The following is a 19,193-nucleotide window of genomic DNA, read 5'->3' on the forward strand; positions in this document are numbered from 1 at the left end:
TGGGTTTTCAGATTTTTTTGCGTTTTTGCGTTTTGCGGAATGAAGCGTTTTACAGTGGCCGGAGTGCAAATCCTGCCACCCACCTCCTCATAAAAAAGTAACCCAACTGCAGGAGGACGTCCACAGACACAGTTGGGCACTAGATATGGATGGCCGTTGGCTCACAAGGAGCTCCTCCGCCCTTTGACAGGTTTTGTTTTTAATCCTGCTGGGTGTCCATATCCAAACACCCTCCTCACCAGAAAACCTGGTGGGGGAGACGGTTTAGTCGCCGACAACCCGACCATGGAACAGGTTCGTACAGGTTTACATGGTACCTGTAGCAGGTCACAGATCGAACCTGACCTGATGTTTATCCCTAGATGACCCTGAAAAATGTTCATACTGATTGGATGTGGCGTTCTCTATATACAATTATGACGTCATAACAAGGGCACCTATGATGTCATAAAAATCACACTCTTTCCCGATGAGGAGTACTTGCTATGTGCCAAGTTTCAATTTTTTCCTTGGTGCGGTTTCAGAGATACAGAGGTCCAAATTTTTTCCGTTTTCCAATATGGCTGCCACATCACATGACCGATGACGTCATAATTATCGTTGAAACATTCTGCATGAGCAGTTGCACCAATGGTGAAAATTTTGTCTCAGTCCCACAAGCGGTTGCAGAGAAAAACATGAAAGTTCTGTGCGGACAAACAAACAAACAGACAGACAAACAAATGAAAAATCGTGCTGAGCACGACACTTGGCGAATTAGTTGACCTTTCCGTGTGGTGGTCCAAGCTGTAATGTCATGGAATGTGTGGTTTATTTGTTCGTACATTAATAAAATGACGCGACGTCACAAATAACAATTACCAGGCGCGCGTTGTCATGGTAACGGCAGCAGATTGAAAATTTTCACAACTCATTTAAAGCCACCATTTGACATTCAACAACTTATCATCGGTGCTTGTTGCCTTCATTCTGATCGTAGAAAATATTTGAAAGTACCTCGGAACATTGCTTTTCAACCAGCTTTATGATCCCGTTATCAGGTTTGAAATATGTTGTTAAACAAAAATATGTATTTTATATGTGTGTTTCTCATGCTTTGGGTTACCCTGACCTTAACCTTGGGTCAATTTCGATCAAACTTTGTACACATGTTAATATTACATGCATAAATATATAGTATAAGTTTCAATATAATAAGTGCAAAACTGTTTGAGAAATCTTCTTCTTCTTCTTCTTTCAGCTGCTCCCGTTAGGGGTCGCCAAAGCGGATCATCCGTATGATCCACATAGTGATTTGGCACATGTTTTACGCCGGATGCCCTTCCTGACGCAACCCTGGTCACCTCTTACGACACAGGGATATGGTACACCTATTTTAACCGGGGTATACACCGGCCCAGTACACTGGTACTCATTTCACCGACCTCGGAAGGATGACAGGCTGAGTCAACCCCCTGGTGTATTAATTCAGTGACCAAACGGGGCTTGAACTCAGGACCTTTTGGAACCCAAGCCACTGCCCTCACCACTGCGCCAACACCAGGCTTCAAAACTGTTTGAGAAATAGCCATGTGTAATTCACAAGATTCCCCATTGGTTCATAACATCACCAAAAGTCACATATCTTTTTGCAATGTGGATTTCTATCAGCTGTTAAAATTTCATCCAAATCGGTTAAGAATTGTGACCTGTAGAACGAATAGAATTTTTTTTAAATCACGCCAATAGCTAAAAACTTTGACGTCATACGCTTGCGAAAACTGTGCATAATTTGTACTAACATGCATTTTAAAACAGTTAGATATTCCATTGAAGTTTGTTTTGGCGTCAACAGGAAGTCGCTACGACTTCCGGTTACTGAGTTATGTTCAAAAGCTTGTTTTCACCTTTTTTTGACGTAACGTCGTGACGTTAGGTGCGATTATAACGTGATTTGATCCCAGACGATTTCAGCAAGATTGGCTATCATGTGTTAAAATTTGAGAACGATTGCTTCAGTAGTTTCAGCTGCAAACGAGCGTAAATATATTTTTTTGAATGACGTCAAGAGGCAAAACTTTGACGTCATACGCTTGCGAAAACTATGCGTAATTTGTAATAAGATGCATTAAGTAATTATTTAGATATTTGAATGAAGTTTAATTTGGTGTCAACCGGAAGTCGCTACGACTTCCGGTCACTGAGTTATGTCCAAAAATGTGTTTTCACGTTGTGTGACGTCACGTCGTGATGTTTAGCCCGATTGAGACGGGGTTTGGACATGGACCGTCTCAGGTGGATTGCCTATCAGGTATAAAAATTTAAGAACGATTGGTCCAGCTGTTTGGGCTTTAGACAACCGGACAAACAAGCAGTCATAAACTGGTATTTACGAAATTGTCAACTTGACCTCTGACCTTGTCTAATAAGAGATGTCTCTGGAGAAGGTAGCGACGCAAACCAGAAGTTTCTACGATGATTCTGTACAAAACCTTCAAAATCGAATGTTTGACCTCACTGTGACCTTGACCTTTGACCGATTTTGACCGAAATCTAATCAGCGCTAGCCATCACCCTCCTGAATCACGTGGTGTAATTTGACATTGGTAGCTTCTTCCGTTCTCGTGTTATCGTGCCGACAAACAAACACACAAACACACAAACACACACACACAAACAAAAACACACACACAAACAAGGAGTCATAGACTGGTACTTACGAAATCGTCAACTTGACCTCTGACCTTGTCTAATAAAAGCTGTTTCTAGAGAAGGTAGCGACGTAAACCAGAAGTTTCTACGATGATTCTGTACCAAACCATCAAAAATCGAATGTTTGACCTCACTGTGACCTTGACCTTTGACCGATTTTAACCAAAATTTAATCAGCGCTAGCCATCACCCTCCTGAATCACGTGGTGTAATTTGACATTGGTAGCTTCTTCCATTCTCGAGTTATCGTGCCTACAAACAAACACACAAACAAACAAACACACAAACAGAGGACGGAATGTCATCAAACGTAACAAACGGACCCAAATGCAACACCCTCTCCTCTGGCGAGGGTAATGACAAAGTTGACTGACGAATCTTCTTCCTCTTTCGGCTGCTCCCGTTAGGGGTCGCCACAGCAGATCATCCGTATGATCCGCATCGTGATTTGGCACATGTTTTACGCCGGATGCCCTTCCTGACGCAACCCTGGTCGCCTCTTACGACACAGGGATATGGTACACCTATTTTAACCGGGGTATACACCGGCCCAGTACACTGGTACTCATTTCGCCGACCTCGGAAGGATGACAGGCTGAGTCAACCCCCTGGTGTATTAATTCAGTGGCCCAACGGGGCTTCAACTCAGGACCTCTTGGATCCCAAGCCGCTGCCCTAACCACTGCGCCAACACCAGGCTTATACAAAGTTGACTGACGAATATACTTGAAAAAAAAACTTCGATTTTACAAGTAAACGGAGGCGATCAACATACTTGTCGAAATTGAACACATTGACTACCAACTCTTCTCCTGTTCACCACTCCCATTTGCAAGCTAAGTATGCATGCGCATCTACTTGTTTATTTATCATGTTCCGATTCATGGTAAAAATATAACATTTGATTGAAATAATTTGTTCCTAGATCCTAAACTGATGATTATAAACTGATAAGATGGACAAACATGAAGCAACTGTTTAACCCCGCTTTTCGCGTCGCGTGCGCAGGGTAATTATAACCTTATTTATTATGATGAGGATGCCCCTGTGTATTGTATCATTGTCATCAATGTAATAAGAATGAGCTTACCTTGCTACCCAACGGCATAACAGAGCACAGGTTCTGCTGTTTATCCGAAGGACTGATTTGCAGCAAGCCAAGCTCTTTCTCCCCTTTCTGGAAACATCCTCGTCGTGCTGCAGAGATCCTCTCATCCACCTCGGTCAGAGAGAACCAACACAAAGCTGAAGCTCCATCTGGAGAGCTTTGAAAGACGGCGTAGACTCGGTGTTCAGAGGGTGAGAAGGAGGCTGAGAGGATGTAGGAGTTGTCAGAGTTTTTACAACTGAGGCCAAGCTGTGCATAGGACTGCCCGAGGTTGTTGCCCTTTAATGCCCCACTGTTGGTGTCCACACATTTACCGCTCAGACAGACCCGGGCAAGTGCCGTTCGCATCTCATTTTCTTTCAATTTTCCAGAGCGATTGTTGAACACAAGGTATGTGAAGTTATGTTCATCGTCAACAAAGATGGCCAAGAATTCCAACCGGTTACTTTTTTTTCGATCACTACTGATGCGCATTGCGCAGCCATCTTCTGTCTCCCCATAGTTCAACAACTGGTCAGGTTGATAGAGGTTCAATGCCCGAAGTGTCAGCTCAGGGTTGTTTTCATACCTCAAATCCTGTTCCTGATGATTCCAGAAATCAGAGCCAAATCCCGTGAAAGTGGAGGCCACCAGGAGAGCAGGGTGTCCATCCACCCCATTGACTAGCGCTGCCACTGAAGACGCGTTTGGACTGGGATCATTGGCAGCCACGTACACAGACTTTGTGTTTTGTTTATAGGATGAAAATGATGTGATGTTACTGATATTGTGAAGTGAATGAAAGGTACATGAACCTTGGAACAAACTCCCACACACGAGCAGAACCCCCTGGGTTGGCTCCACCAGCAGTAGCTTCACCACATTGTTCGTCAATGAGAGAGGCTCACTGTAAAGACGACAAATAAAGATGTAAAAAATAAAAGCAGTGCTGTGAAAAATAAGAAAACAATTTTAACAACAACTACATGTTCCATCCTCAAATACAAATCGGATTGGGAGTTGTGCTGTCAAGCCACTCTACGTAGCAACAAGTACAGTGGGGGGTGTTTATCATCACATGTCAAAGCAGTAGAGAAGGCAGGAATTAAAAACTTGACCAGGATATGTACACACAACGGCCTCCTGTTCTCCGGTTATAATGGGATATTTAACGTCGATACACATTGGACTAACAGGTTGGACAGCCAGCTTAACATAACTTCTGAAGGCAGGGTGTACACCGTCATGCAATGTCTACTTGTAAAGCAATGTACACTCACCTCGAAGCTGTTCAGCCTGGGAGTGAATCTCGACCCAGCTATAAACTACCATTCTGGTGTTTCACTAACCGGTTGAGGGATCAACGTTTAATTGGTGGATGTTAAAAATCACATGGTGTCCTTCGCGAAGAGTGAGCGACCTTTCACCAGCACCCTGAACAAGCCACAAATTCCTGTTCTCAGCAACATGGGGTGCTGCATTAGCGATGCAACCGTGCCCCCTTGGCCAATGATGCTACTCACAGCCCAATGCTACATACAAAAAACACACAAAGAAGGCTGGGCAGCGAGCATGACAATACATCCGAAGAGAATTGAACATAGCGATGATTAAATTGCCTCGTAAGGACCCTTACTTATCTCCAGCTTGCCCTGCTGCCCCATGAGGCAACTTGAAAGGTATGCATGTTCCAGGCATCAGATCAGATCAACCTTTCCCAAAATGATGACTCAAAAGAAAGACACTGGAAGGATAAAGATTGAAGGAGCCAAGGACGAAGAAAAGTAGACAGATGAGCAAACAACTGCAAGTACAACAGGTAGTGAACAAACACTTTAGGGTTTATTAATAAGTCAATGACTTGGCATAAAAGCAGGTGTTAACCTCGGTTTTTCAACACCAGGTAAGAAACCGATTGATCAACCCTTGTAAATCTCCACTTCCATACAAGGTTTTAAAAAGAAAACTACTAGTTAGAGTAAGGCTGCTAACAAACACCTCCCTGCCTTGTCATGTGAAAAGGAAGGCTTTCAAAAGAAAATCAACCTGTGAGCAGGTGCTGAGAATGACTTTGGGTTTCGAAAATGCTCAAATTTTATTTCCACAACAATTTCAACACTGGAACAATCTTCATAGCTCGAACTACAGTATCCCATTATAACTGTATAATTAAAGTTTGTCACACATAATGCAGCAACCACCAGTCTCGGTGGCGTAATGGTTAGAGCGTCTGCTCTGAGTCTGGGAGGTTGGTGCTTCGAACCCTGGCAGTCAGACCAAAGACTTTAAAAATGGTATGTCATACCAAATCATTAAAAAAAAGTCATACCAAAGACTGCTTCCTTACTTAATGGAGCTGAGCATTTTAAAAGATAGAGCACGGACAAGCAACCATAAGTTGGCAACACTGGTGCAGGCTTCGATGGGCCGAATAGCTTCCCACTGCATCAAAGTTCCTTGAAGAAGAACTCGTATAACTGCAGCCTATGGTATGACTTGGAGTCCCTGCCAGCCAGCCAGCCAGTCAGCCTGAATGAATCTGAACTGATGGTCTGATAACAGGTACACTACATGGCCAAAAGTATGTGGACACCTGCTCGTCCAACATCTCATTCCAAAATCATGGGCATTAATATGGAGTTGATCCCCCCCCCTTTGCTGCTATAATAGCCTCCACTCTTCTGGGAAGGCTTTCCACTCGATGTTAGAACATTGATGTAGGGATTTGCTTCCATTCAGCCACAAGAACTTTACACCACTCCAGCCGCTGCTTGGCATTGCGCATGGTGATCTTAGGCTTGTGTGCAGCTGCTCGGGCATGGAAACCCATTTCATGAAGCCCTCGGCGAACAGTACTTGTGTTGACTGTTGCTTCCAGTGTCAGTTTGGAACTTGGTAGTGAGCGTTGCAACTGGTGACAGACGATTTTTCCACGCTACGTGCTTCAGCACTCGGCGGTCCTGTTCTGTGAGCTTGTGTGGCCGACCACTTCACGGCTCAGCTGTTGTTGCTCCGAGACGTTTCCACTTCACAATAACAGCACTTACAGTTGACCAGGGCAGCTCTAACAGGGTAGAAATTTGATGAACTGACGTGTTGGAAAGGTAGCATCCTATGACGGTGCCACGTTGGCAGTCACTGAACTCTTCAGTTCAGCCCATTATACTCCCAATGTTTGTCTATGGAGATTGCATGGCTGTGTGCTTGATTTTATACACTTGTCAGCAATAAGTGTGGCTGAAATAGCCAAATCCACTCATTAGAAGGGGTGTCCGCATACTTTTGGCCATGTAGTTTATGTTGATTAAGCTCTATTAAAATTTCGTTGAACAGACTCATTGATTTAGTGTAATTCCTTCTCAAAAATCACACCATCACAGTGTCAACAGGAAGACAGAAAGTCAACAGTGTTACTTGAAAAATGGCCTCGATCAGCGTTACTGTCGAAAGCATTTGGTGCTGGTAGGATAACTGAGAGGTGGCTACCTGGAACATCCTTCCTCAATATACTTCGAAGAGATGGAACACACATTCCACTCACCTTTGATCTGTCTAGTCTGGATTTGATTCTTGACCCAACTCTCAATTAATCACCATGGTGCATCGTGGTGAGAGCATTGCATCAATGTGTGCCGTGTCTTGGAAGGACGCTCAGGTCAAGATACATGTGCTAGCCTCAGGTGGTGGATGCTAAAGATCTTCGATGAATTGAGTACTCTGGGCGACGTTCTGGCCAAATTCCAAATTGCTGCTCAAACCTACTGGGGCACTGCATCGGTGGCATAATTAGCAGTCATACGCAGGATGACTTTTCTACACCCGTTAAAGCACTCCCTACCACTCCAAAAATTTTGCTAATGTATCCATCTTGTCCACCCTTTTGTGTTCTCTCGACCCCTCATCGTTACCTGCATCCCATGTTTCTCCATCTCCGTCTACTATCTCCCTCCGCCCTGCTTTTGGCGTTTCCCCTTTCTCGTGCTGTTTTCTTTGTTATGTCGTGTCCTGATCTGTTCTGTGTCTGAGTTCTTCCACGAGCCTAGAAAATGTATAAAATATATACATATATACATTGCGTTTGACCTCCACATTAGGACTTAACATGTAGATGATCATTTGGTCAATCTGAATTTATCGGCACCTCCAAAGACGAAATGTGTCAGTTCACATCGAGTTAACAACTTCATGGCTAATTTCAGCAGTCTTCCTACTCAAAACCAGAAATAAAGTGTCCTGCTGATGCTATCTGTATCACCAGCTGGAAGAGCCAATTGTCGGTCAACCAACTGAGTCTCTTCAATGATTAAATCACCATTCCCCTCCTGGACATGGACACTCCCAAGAACCCTGCGTGTGAAGGTGAACCAACTGTGCACGTGTTAATCGCTCGATGGCAAAAGGTAAATCTCATCTTTCACCCATCAGATGAATGTGCAGCACCCTGGTTAAATACACTGCACATCATCAAGGAGTTCCTTTGCAGTCTCTGCACCACACCAAGTTGGCATGGTTGGGAGGTGTCCATCAAAAATGGGTGGCAGTTGTTGATACAATCTTTAACAAAAAGTCAGAAACAAATGCTGACAAAAATCATGAATTTGTATCGAAATTGTTGCATGATTCGACGCAAGGGTGTTTTTTTTTAGATGCTGCAAGTTGTTGTGAAAGGTTCACCGTGCCGTGGTTATTGGTACCCTCCTGTAGTCAGTAAAGATGGATACGCTCTATCAGGACATCATATATATAACATGAAGCCTGGTGTCGGTTTAATGGTTAAGGTGGCTGGCTTAATATCTCAGGGTCTTGAGTCAAAGTCCCTGTTGCACCATTGAAATAACGCCAGGTGGGGTTGACTCAGCCTGTCATCCTTCTGAGGTTGGTGAAATGAGTACCACCTTCCTGGGGTAATAACCATTCAGGGTAACCTGCGTCGGTCGGAATGGCGACCCTTGACCGCACGAAAGGAATGGTAAGATATAACATTGCTGCAACCCAGCAGCGGCATCTCTGTTATATCCAAGGTATCTTGTGCGGAAAAAGGAGAGTTGCAATTTGGGAATGTGTGTGAGTGCCATTTCGAATGTTGCATTTGGGATTTGGTAGTTTTCCATCATTGGTGTGGCTGCTTGCGGTTAAGTGGAAAACAACATGAAATTGTCTGGTGGCGATAATTTATTATTAGTAATAGCAGCTTCGAATTCTCAGTCTCCTTGAATGCTTCACTTCGAGAGAACGACGAGCACCATCTACGTCGAACACCGAACAGGCCAAGTCAGAGTATTTGTGTAAATAAGCGAAACAAAAGTACCAAATGTACTCAAAATACAAAAAAGTATAAGGAAAACCACATACCCCATTTGTCGGACAAAGGAAAGTTGAATAAATATTTAAGAGAAGCACACATTCACAGTCTATGACTGCTACTACGACGACGACCACTATAGTTTTGCCAATTATTCCCACCTTCTCGCGGAGTCGTTCAAGAAAGTGTTTTGCCGAAATCTGCCACGAGCTGGCTGGCCAGGCCTGACGTTCGACTGAAGGTAATTTTGGCAGGGAGGTGTAATTTGTTCAGGGCACCAGCGATAACTCGCATACTCTTCACGAAAGACTCCGAGAAACGTCCACCTACGACCCATGCTGGCAGAGGGGTCCGCCGACTCAACGTTCAACGTTCAACGTCCTTCTGAACGACGGTGAACACATCGATGCCTGACCCTGGATGCGAAACAGGATGATATTTTATAGCTTGGTCGACATTCGAACCTAGGCTAGGCAGTTCAGAGGTGAGTTATCCTGCCGGCCCCAGGTGTTATGCTCAGTCATGTAGACCGGATTTCCATGAATAACCGAAACGAGTGAAATAGAGTTAAAAGTGCTCACCTGCAGGTCTTCATGACAGAAGGTGCATGGCATAGCGTGTTGTCCATCTTTGGTCCAATATCCAGCACCTCCTGCTGGTCCAGCATAGCACTCAACTGGTACACCCGGTTAACGCATCCGACGTACACAGAACCATTTGGACCTCCAGTTGAAAGCAACTTGTTCGAGACCTCCAGCACCACGGAGGCATTCAGGTGGAGCGAGCTTGTGCTCGGGGTCCAGCTCAGGACGAATGAGATCAGCAGAACCTGGAGAGACATCTGTTTACCTGCCACGATTCCCTGTATCATCTCAGCTTATTCTTGCTACTCAGGGTCTAAAGATGTCTTTTTCTCCAAACCTGGATCTCTTGTATAAAGTACGTTCTTGGATCCTCGGCATTCAAAACGTGTCCAAAGTCAGTCCTCCTTCGATCATTCATAGATTTTCTTTCCTCATAGGTTTTGGACAGAAGGTGCTCCTCAATCTTATAATATATCTGTGCAATGGACGATTCTCTCAGTTGTCTTCAACCTGTCTCTGCAAAGCCTTCAACTCTCATAAAGTGTTGTGGACCTGTTTGAATGGTCTCCAGCCTGTCTCTACAAAGTTTCCAACTCTGGCAGACTTTTCATCATCCATGCCTCACACGGACCACTCCTCCACTAGGATCCCCTCTGCAAGGTTCCCAATCCGAGTCTCAGTCTCAGTCTCTCTCTCTCTCCCTCTTGCAGCTGAACTCTCCAGGCTTTCTCCTCTCGACTCCTGCTCGATGCCTACCCTGCACCGTGCCCCTCTCCCCTCCCTCCTATTCGTTTCCTCCCTAGTCTCGCACAATGTGCGCGCTTCCCTTTCCTGCACGCTCAACGATGATCGCTCCTTGGAGCACGACCCAGCATGGCGACCAGTGGTCCGGTCGAGAAACAGAGATCAAATCGACCAGAAGGGTGTGTTTTAAATCGACATCGGCGGTGACCTTACAAACATCACCGGAGCACACCACGTTTGGAAAGGGTCGCACTGATAAGGAAGCCCCCCATTGCATGGGCGAGTTCGCGTGTAATAAGAATAATGTACAAATTGTCGTTTTCACGGGTATAAAGACCATTTGGTGAAACGGTAAATAAACATGACATGACGCTGCCATAGACAAACGAGCGTGCCGGCTCTGATTGCATCTGCAGAGATGAACCACATTCAAAAGAACAGGACGGAGGTGTATAAGGCAGGAAAGGTCCACCAAACGGTGTTGCTCCTCACCTTGCTTTACTAGAAGACCATCATTTCAAATTAACGACATGACCTGCTGAATAACCACTGTGGCGGCCCCAAGGGTTCCACCGATGGGTATACCATTAGGGGACATCAGATCATTTGATGGTGTTTCATCAGAAGACGAGCAATGTCCACCACGGGTGTTGATTCTGAGCTCTGGAGTGCAGCATCATGGAGTGTACATCGTGTTGACATTTTGATTCAAGTTAACAATGTGTATCCATTTCGAAAGACATTTTCCGTGTTGCTTTGTGATTAAAATCCTCTCTTTGGTTTCACTTCCGAGTGTTTTTTTTTTAATCTGCCCGTTTCCTTCCCTAAAACGGTGTTAAATCCAGTATCTAGAGGGGCTGGCAGGATGGCCTGGTATGGAGGTACACACACTCACCTCTGAGCAGTGAACCCTGGGTTCAAATCTCGACTCAGCTATAAACAGTAACTAACCCTGGGTTCAAATCTCGACTCAGCTATAAACAGTAACTAACCCTGGGTTCAAATCTCGACTCAGCTATAAACAGTAACTAACCCTGGGTTCAAATCTCGACTCAGCTATAAACAGTAACTAACCCTGGGTTCGAAACTCGACCCAGCTATAAACAGTTATCCTGGTGTCTCGCAGACTCACGGTGAGGCATCAAAGTGTGTGCCCTCCCTCGGATGGACGCTAAGCCGTCCTTTGTAGAGAGTACAGGCAAGTTATCGCCGGCACCATGAACAAATTCCAAGTTCCTGCTCAGGGGATCAGACATTCAGAGGGGAAGGGGACCAGATAACATTCAGTGGGTAAAGGGACGAGATAACATTCAGAGGGTAAAGGGACGAGATAACATTCGGGGGTAACGGGAACCAGATAACATTCAGAGGGTAAAGGGACGAGATAACATTCAGAGGGTAAAGGGACCAGATAACATTCAGGGGTTAAGGGGACCAGATAACATTCAAAGGGTAAGGGGACCAGATAACATTCAGAGGGTAAGGGGACCAGATAACATTCAGTGGGTAATGTGACCAGATAACATTCAGAGGGTAATGTGACCAGATAACATTCAGAGGGGAAGGGGATGAGATAACATTCAGAGGGTAAGGGAACCAGATAACATTCAGAGGGTAAGGGGACGAGATAACATTCAGGGGGTAATGGGAACCAGATAACATTCAGAGGTTAAGGGGACCAGATAACATTCAGAGGGTAATGTGACAAGATAACATTCAGAGGGTAATGTGACCAGATAACATTCAGAGGGTAAAGTGACAAGACAACATTCAGAGGGAAAGTGGACCAGATAACATTCAGAGATCAAGGGGACCAGATAACATTCAGAGATCAAGGGGACCAGACAACATTCAGAGATCAAGGGGACCAGACAACATTCAGAGATCAAGGGGACCAGACAACATTCAGAGATCAAGGGGACCAGACAACATTCAGAGATTAAGGGGACCAGACAACATTCAGAGATTAAGGGGACTAGAAAACATTCAGAGATTAAGGGGACCAGACAACATTCAGAGATCAAGGGGACCAGATAACATTCAGAGATCAAGGGGACCAGATAACATTCAGAGATCAAGGGACCAGACAACATTCAGAGATCAAGGGGACCAGACAACATTCAGAGATCAAGGGGACCAGATAACATTCAGAGATCAAGGGGACCAGATAACATTCAGAGATCAAGGGGACCAGATAACATTCAGAGATCAAGGGGACCAGATAACATTCAGAGATCAAGGGGACCAGACAACATTCAGAGATCAAGGGGACCAGACAACATTCAGAGATCAAGGGGACCAGATAACATTCAGAGATCAAGGGGACTAGATAACATTCAGAGATTAAGGGGACCAGACAACATTCAGAGATTAAGGGGACTAGACAACATTCAGAGATTAAGGGGACTAGACAACATTCAGAGATCAAGGGGACCAGATAACATTCAGAGATCAAGGGGACCAGATAACATTCAGAGATCAAGGGGACCAGACAACATTCAGAGATCAAGGGGACCAGACAACATTCAGAGATCAAGGGGACCAGATAACATTCAGAGATCAAGGGGACCAGACAACATTCAGAGATCAAGGGGACCAGATAACATTCAGAGATCAAGGGGACCAGACAACATTCAGAGATCAAGGGGACCAGATAACATTCAGAGATCAAGGGGACCAGACAACATTCAGAGATCAAGGGGACCAGACAACATTCAGAGATCAAGGGGACCAGATAACATTCAGAGATCAAGGGGACTAGATAACATTCAGAGATTAAGGGGACCAGACAACATTCAGAGATTAAGGGGACTAGACAACATTCAGAGATTAAGGGGACCAGACAACATTCAGACAGCTGATCAAACAAAGCTTCCAAGCTATGACTGATATTGAATGTTGAGCCTGGGCATGAGGTCATTGGGGCCTTTAGTTATTTCATGATAGCCTCGGCCCTAGTGGTAAACACACTCACCCTGAGCTGCCTAGCCATCGCCGAAGGGTTTGAGCCAGGAAAACACGTTGAAAATTAGAACCCCTTGCTTCAATCTTTTTAATTCAATCTTTGCTCTATTTTGCTTCTGTCATAAATTCAGAAGTTATCTTTTGTAAAACAGGTTTTCGGCTTGGTTTCCTTTCCAGAAGAGAGGTTGACTGGTTCAGAACCACATCTCCTTTTTAAAATGATAGTTTTAATCAAATAAAAAACCAATTTCCTGAATCTTGTATCTCAAATCTTAATAGGCATTGCTACTCAGCACTGGTCCCTTCCTCTGAATGGGTGGCAGCAAGTTGGTCTTTTGGATCATCGTGACACCAGGAATTAATAAACTACAAACGTATAAGGCAGGGTTTCTATAAACAGATTTCTGGTATATATTGTTACGGACTCGGGGTTCAAGGTTCACCAAGAGGGGAAGCGCTCGGATTCCTACCAATCGTCCGGTCCTGATGCCACCAGCCACGGATAACTCTGTGGCCCGGAGCATTGCTAGTCAACCACGAATGCCGGTTGGTGCTGTCAATCCTGGCAGGGTTCTCACTACTTCATGTGTTACCTTTCTGTTGGGTTGGCAGGATGAAGGGGGGTTCGTGCCCTCGATGCATACTTGTCTTATTTTACCTGATCAGGTGCAGCAGAGCGGAGCCACAATTACGTGACGGCTAACCTGTAGAGCCAATCGGTGGGATACAACTTCCCAGCGAACAATACATGTGGACTACGCTGGACCAATGGAGGAAAGAACAACCGACACAGATTTGAAAGAATTCAACCAATAATCTATTTACAGACAGAAGCAAGCAATCAATGTTGAAAAGCGCATTATTTACAGCTCTTTATTTACCAAGCAAGGAATCATTAAAGCGAGTATTTACAGGCAAAAGGCATAGAAGAGCAGACTTAACCTAAACACATATTCTTGGACAATCTTATTTAGACAAAAGATTTATGCCCATCATTCAATGTGGGATGAAGAAGAGACAAAAAAAAACTGAGAAGAAAAGAACGGAGCATGGGTTCGACTCCTTCCCTCACCTCACACAACACAACGGGGCTGTGCCGGTCCATTGGTGGTGGAATGGCAATGCGGAGTGAAGGGATGTGCAGCGGCATCCCCGAGGCATCCAGACCCAGTCGAGAAGTCCTCTCCGGTGTCTCGGATATGCCAAAGGCATGCCGCATCACTTCTTGTGTGCACTCGGGACAAGCAGCTCCACAAGAACCAAGCCATGTTCTGGGCTTTCTATTCTACTCTCCTCTGCACTATGGGCTACTTCCTTCTCTCCTCCGCACTCTGTGCTCCTTTCTGCTCCTCTCCGGACAAGCTCTGAGGCGACTCTGTCCTGTGCACTCTCTGGGCTTCAGGACATGGCCTTCTATTCTCTATTCTATTCTATTCTCAGATAGCTGCTTCAATGCCGGCGAATCTGGCAGTTCACCCAAGCAGATTGGCAGGGACTGCAAGCAGCCATCTCTCTTCAAGACTGGTCTCCTATATCTACTGCCCCTGATGTTAACTCAACCTGGGAATTCTTCACAGAAAATTGCTCTCCTTCATGCACAGATTCATCCCATGTCGTTTTCAATTTATACTAGCCTTCTTTCCACCCATGGTACACCAAATCCTGTGGTGAAGCAGTTACTCTGAAACAACTTACCTTCTCCTCCTTTAAGGCAAATCTGACTGAAGGCAATGCTAGTGCCTTCCAAAAAGTCAGCAACGAGTGAGTGTCCACTCTCAGGAGAGTGAGAAAATATCATCTGTCCAACCTCAAGATGTACTTTCAAACTTGTCTTCCTCCTCTAAAACCTGGTGACACCATGTTAAGTCCATCTCTGGTGTATGCTCCCCTCCATCCCTTCCCTCTCTTTAAATGGCACTTCAGACGACTCTGGCTTGTGAGAAGGGTGAATACCTCAATTCTGTGTTTGCTTCCAGATATTGTGTCCCAAACCCCTCACTCTTGGTACCCATCCCTCCATGTTGTACCCAACTGCTCCTGGACTCCATATCTTTTCCACCTGAGAAGGTGGAGAATGTTCTTTCAACCCTCGCCTCTGACTCTGAAACTCGACCAGAAGGCATCAGCACACGTGTCCTAAAACCCTGCTCTGCTGCTCTTGCTCTTCCTCTCTCTGCCATTTTCAGCCTGTCATTTACCATAGGTCATCTTACATTTGCTTGGAAATCCGCCAACATCATGCACTACGTAAAATGGTGCAAAAGTTGATCCCCTTAACTACAGACTATGAGCTTACTTCCAATCATCAGCAAGGTCAATCTATCATCACAGATGATATGAAATCCTTCCATTTCCCCAACAACCTAATCCATGATCACCAATTTGGTTTTAGACAAGGTCATTCAACCTTGGACATGCTGCTTCTACTCACCCAACAATGGATGGAGGGCCACATTGTCAGACATAAGATTAGGGCCGTGTCTGGATATATCTCGTGTTTTTGATACAGTCTGGCATCCGGCCCTCTCTCCAAACTCTCTGCCTATGACATCCAAGGCCAACTCCACACATGGCTTACTGACTTCATCTACTCTCATAGCCAATGTGTGGCTCTCAACCGAATCCTTTTATCTCCTCTCCCTGTCAAGGCAGACGTGCCCCCAAGGCAGTGTTCTGGCCCCCAGTCTTATTCATGATCTTCATCAATGATCTATCTCTCTGATTCTCTGGAAAATCCTCTTTATCCATTTGCTGATGACTCCACCCTCTGTCGTGACATCCTTCATCCTTCCGACAGACAGGCTGCAGCCTCTTCCTTCTCTTCAGACCTTGAAAACTCATGAGCTGGTCAAACACTTGGCATATGACTTTCAATCCTGACAAATCTCACACTCTCACGATCGCTCTCTGACAGGACAGTATAGCAAACCCTCCCAATCCTCTGGAGGAACTTCAGTCATTCAAACACCTGGGTCTCACTATCAACCATGATCTTTCTTGGGCAAACCACATTTCAAAGTCGGCCTCCAAAGCCAGCTGCAGACTGGGCATCCTCCGTTGTACAAAGTCCTTCCTTGGCACACATGAACTCCTGTCCACCTACAAGGCCTTCATGCACAGCTCGATACAGTACTGTTCCCCTGCTCTGCTCTCTTTGGGCTGGCTCCACTGCCTCACATCTTGCTCGGCTTCACAATGTGGAAACCAAGGCCTTTAAGATTATTGATTATTATTTAACATTATCCCATGCTGAAGATGAGCCTTTGGGTCGATCACTTCACCATCGCAGACAGGTCGGTGGTCTCTCTGCTTTCTACCGCCTCTTTTCTAGTCTTACATCCTCTGCTCTTTCCGTGATTTGTCCACACCCCTTCCCCCTGCCCCCAACCCCCAGGTCTCTGCAGGGCACACATCGTGCACCATCAACCCTCTTCTGGTGAAACTACCTAAATCCAGGAATACTGCTCACCTCCTCATTCGTTCCTCGTTTTTTTCCGCCTATGGAACCAACTTCCACACATCCTCTTCAATCTCATTCTTTCCTCAGGTCTTCAGGACAGCTGTTCATCTTTTCTCCCCTCGTTAACCTCCCCCCACCCTCCACCCCAATCCACAAATCCCTCCTCCTTCCAAATTTACATTTTTCCCTCCTGAGAGTTTCCTTCTGTGTTCATCTTGTCCACCCCATGCATCCTCTCCTTCCCTTCAATCCCCCCCACATCCATTGTTTGTCCAAGTCTGCCTCTGTATTGGCCTTCAACTGCTGCTGGTGTTTCCCCTGTGTCTCAACTGTTCATTTTTGTCCTGTTGCATCCTGATCCGTTCAGTGTGCTAATATTAGCGCTTCCATGAGTCTCACCTTGTATAGCACACACAAAAAAACAACAATAATAATATCATCAGATTATCAGTGATAACACTCATATGTTTAATATTGTAAAACAACCTTTATAAAGGTTGTTATTGTTTTATTGTAAAACAACCTTTAGAAAAGTAAATCTACACCACGCAAATCACACGTACCATACCACACTTACTACATTCTAACTTTGAATCCCCCCCCCCCAACCTTCCACATAACACAGTTCCCTCTGCGGAACCTCTGGCTCCTGCCAAGGTTCTCCCTCGGGAACCCAAGATTCTAGCCTTAACCTAACATAACACACCTAATTAACTTATCCATTAAATTAGAGAGGGCTGGGGGAGGTGAACCACAGCTAACCTCACATATACTCCATAAATAATACACCCGAGCGAGTTTGACGGTTAGCTCGGATACAAAACTTGATGCAACCGAAGCGACAACGGAAAGTGAAAACAGAATTCAAATTGAACTTAAAATAACAGTGCGAAGTACACATTTGTTGTTGCTGAAGTCAGCGGACCTCATGTTGCCCAATAAATAGGGCCAGACGACAGAGGTAATGAGAAACTAGTTGGTCGAGTTAAATCTTCTTAATAATCCCTATGAAACCCATTATATATAATAGCCGCCCGATGCTTCCTTTTAGGCCATTTGACCAATCGGTCATTTTGCACTTGATGACCCGGTAACCTTGACCCCGAGGCGAAAATGCGAAAAAGGGCTCAGACGATCTATAGAGAGCAACTAGTATTATCATCATGTCAGGTTAGAACTCAATCGGCCAAGACGTCTATGAGGAGATAGAAAAATAAAAATTGTTGACAGGTGGACGGATGGACAGACGGGCAGACAGACAGATGGACGTATCTGAGAATATCGAACGGTTATATTGTTGTAGTTGCCAGGTTCGGGGGCGAGGAACGACCGCTAACTGGAGCAGTTGGGCCATCTCCCACCGAACACCCGGAATTGAAGGTCGTAACCCTGGATAACTCTGAAATCGACGGGTCGCTTAAGGGACCGTGGACACCAATATTTCAACCGCGTAGCATAGGGTTATTCGTCTTTAGCCAAAATACCTGTCACTACGTGATTTAAACTACCGGGGAAGCCACACCCTCGGCCGGCTTTGTCCGAACCGAGTCGCCGTTACCGACTCGGATCCAGCATAACCGAGCGGGAATTACCAAAGCCACGCCGGCCCAAATAACAATTTACGGCACAATCGGCCTCCCTATAACTCAAACCCAAACCATGCTAAGCCAATGAGAAAAAGCACAGAAAACGAGCTGGTACATTTAACAAGAGGGTTTATTTTACACATAATAATCAGGGAGGGAGACACAGAGCAGGGTTAAACCGACTAAAATGCAATGTACAATAAGCAAGGCACTTATGCAGTTCTACTTATAAGACTGGCCAAAGAGAGACACACACACCCAAAAAGAAATGGCACCAACTGGCCTTTATTCGGACCCTCCAGCCACGGAGGATAGGCAAGCTGGGGGTTAGAGTTTGGTCGGGTACCTGGCCGCCTCATGCGGTTTTACCGACTCGCACTTGCGGAGCTCGGAGTCCGTGGAAAGGAACGGGGATCCCCAGCTTGTTCGCCCGCAGAGTGGGAGGAGGAGTGAAGTGAGGGTTTTGTTGGTGTTGGTAGATTTAAAGATGGAAAAAACCTGACTATAAAAGAAACCCGCAGCGCACACATGAAATTAACCCATTCGACATAGGGGAGGGATTCTAACTATCCACATATACTTAACGAGATAAGTGAACTATGGGACTGCTAACTGTGTGTGTAAAAGGCTTCCAAATTCGTAACAATATTAGGTCAGCAAGCTGACTTAAAAATTAACCCTCCCAAAATGCAATCAAATCGTTAAAATGTACAAAAATTCTATTATATATACAAGGTCAACAAAATGTCATTGTCCACCTTGTCCAAGATGGTAT

At 45.2% G+C, this 19,193-nt stretch overlaps 1 protein-coding gene across 2 annotated transcripts in view; it reads right to left on the minus strand.

Annotated features, from left to right (window-relative positions):
• PLXND1 (plexin D1) overlaps window positions 1-10,433 on the minus strand; it is a 68,244-nt gene extending 57,811 nt beyond the window's left edge. For both annotated transcript variants that reach the window (XM_085864053.1, XM_085864052.1), the window contains exons 1-2: window positions 9,662-10,433; window positions 3,782-4,685 (exon numbers count right to left, since the gene is read on the minus strand). In XM_085864053.1, coding sequence (XP_085720179.1) covers window positions 3,782-4,685; window positions 9,662-9,951 — 1,194 coding nt within the window. In that variant the 5' untranslated portion in view covers window positions 9,952-10,433. The remainder of the gene's footprint in view (window positions 1-3,781; window positions 4,686-9,661) is intronic.
• Window positions 10,434-19,193: the final 8,760 nt, after the last annotated feature.

Source organism: Eptatretus burgeri, chromosome 18, assembly GCF_056783735.1.
Source record: "Eptatretus burgeri isolate ZD-2024b chromosome 18, Ebu_testis_v1, whole genome shotgun sequence".
Classification (NCBI taxonomy): domain Eukaryota; kingdom Metazoa; phylum Chordata; class Myxini; order Myxiniformes; family Myxinidae; genus Eptatretus; species Eptatretus burgeri.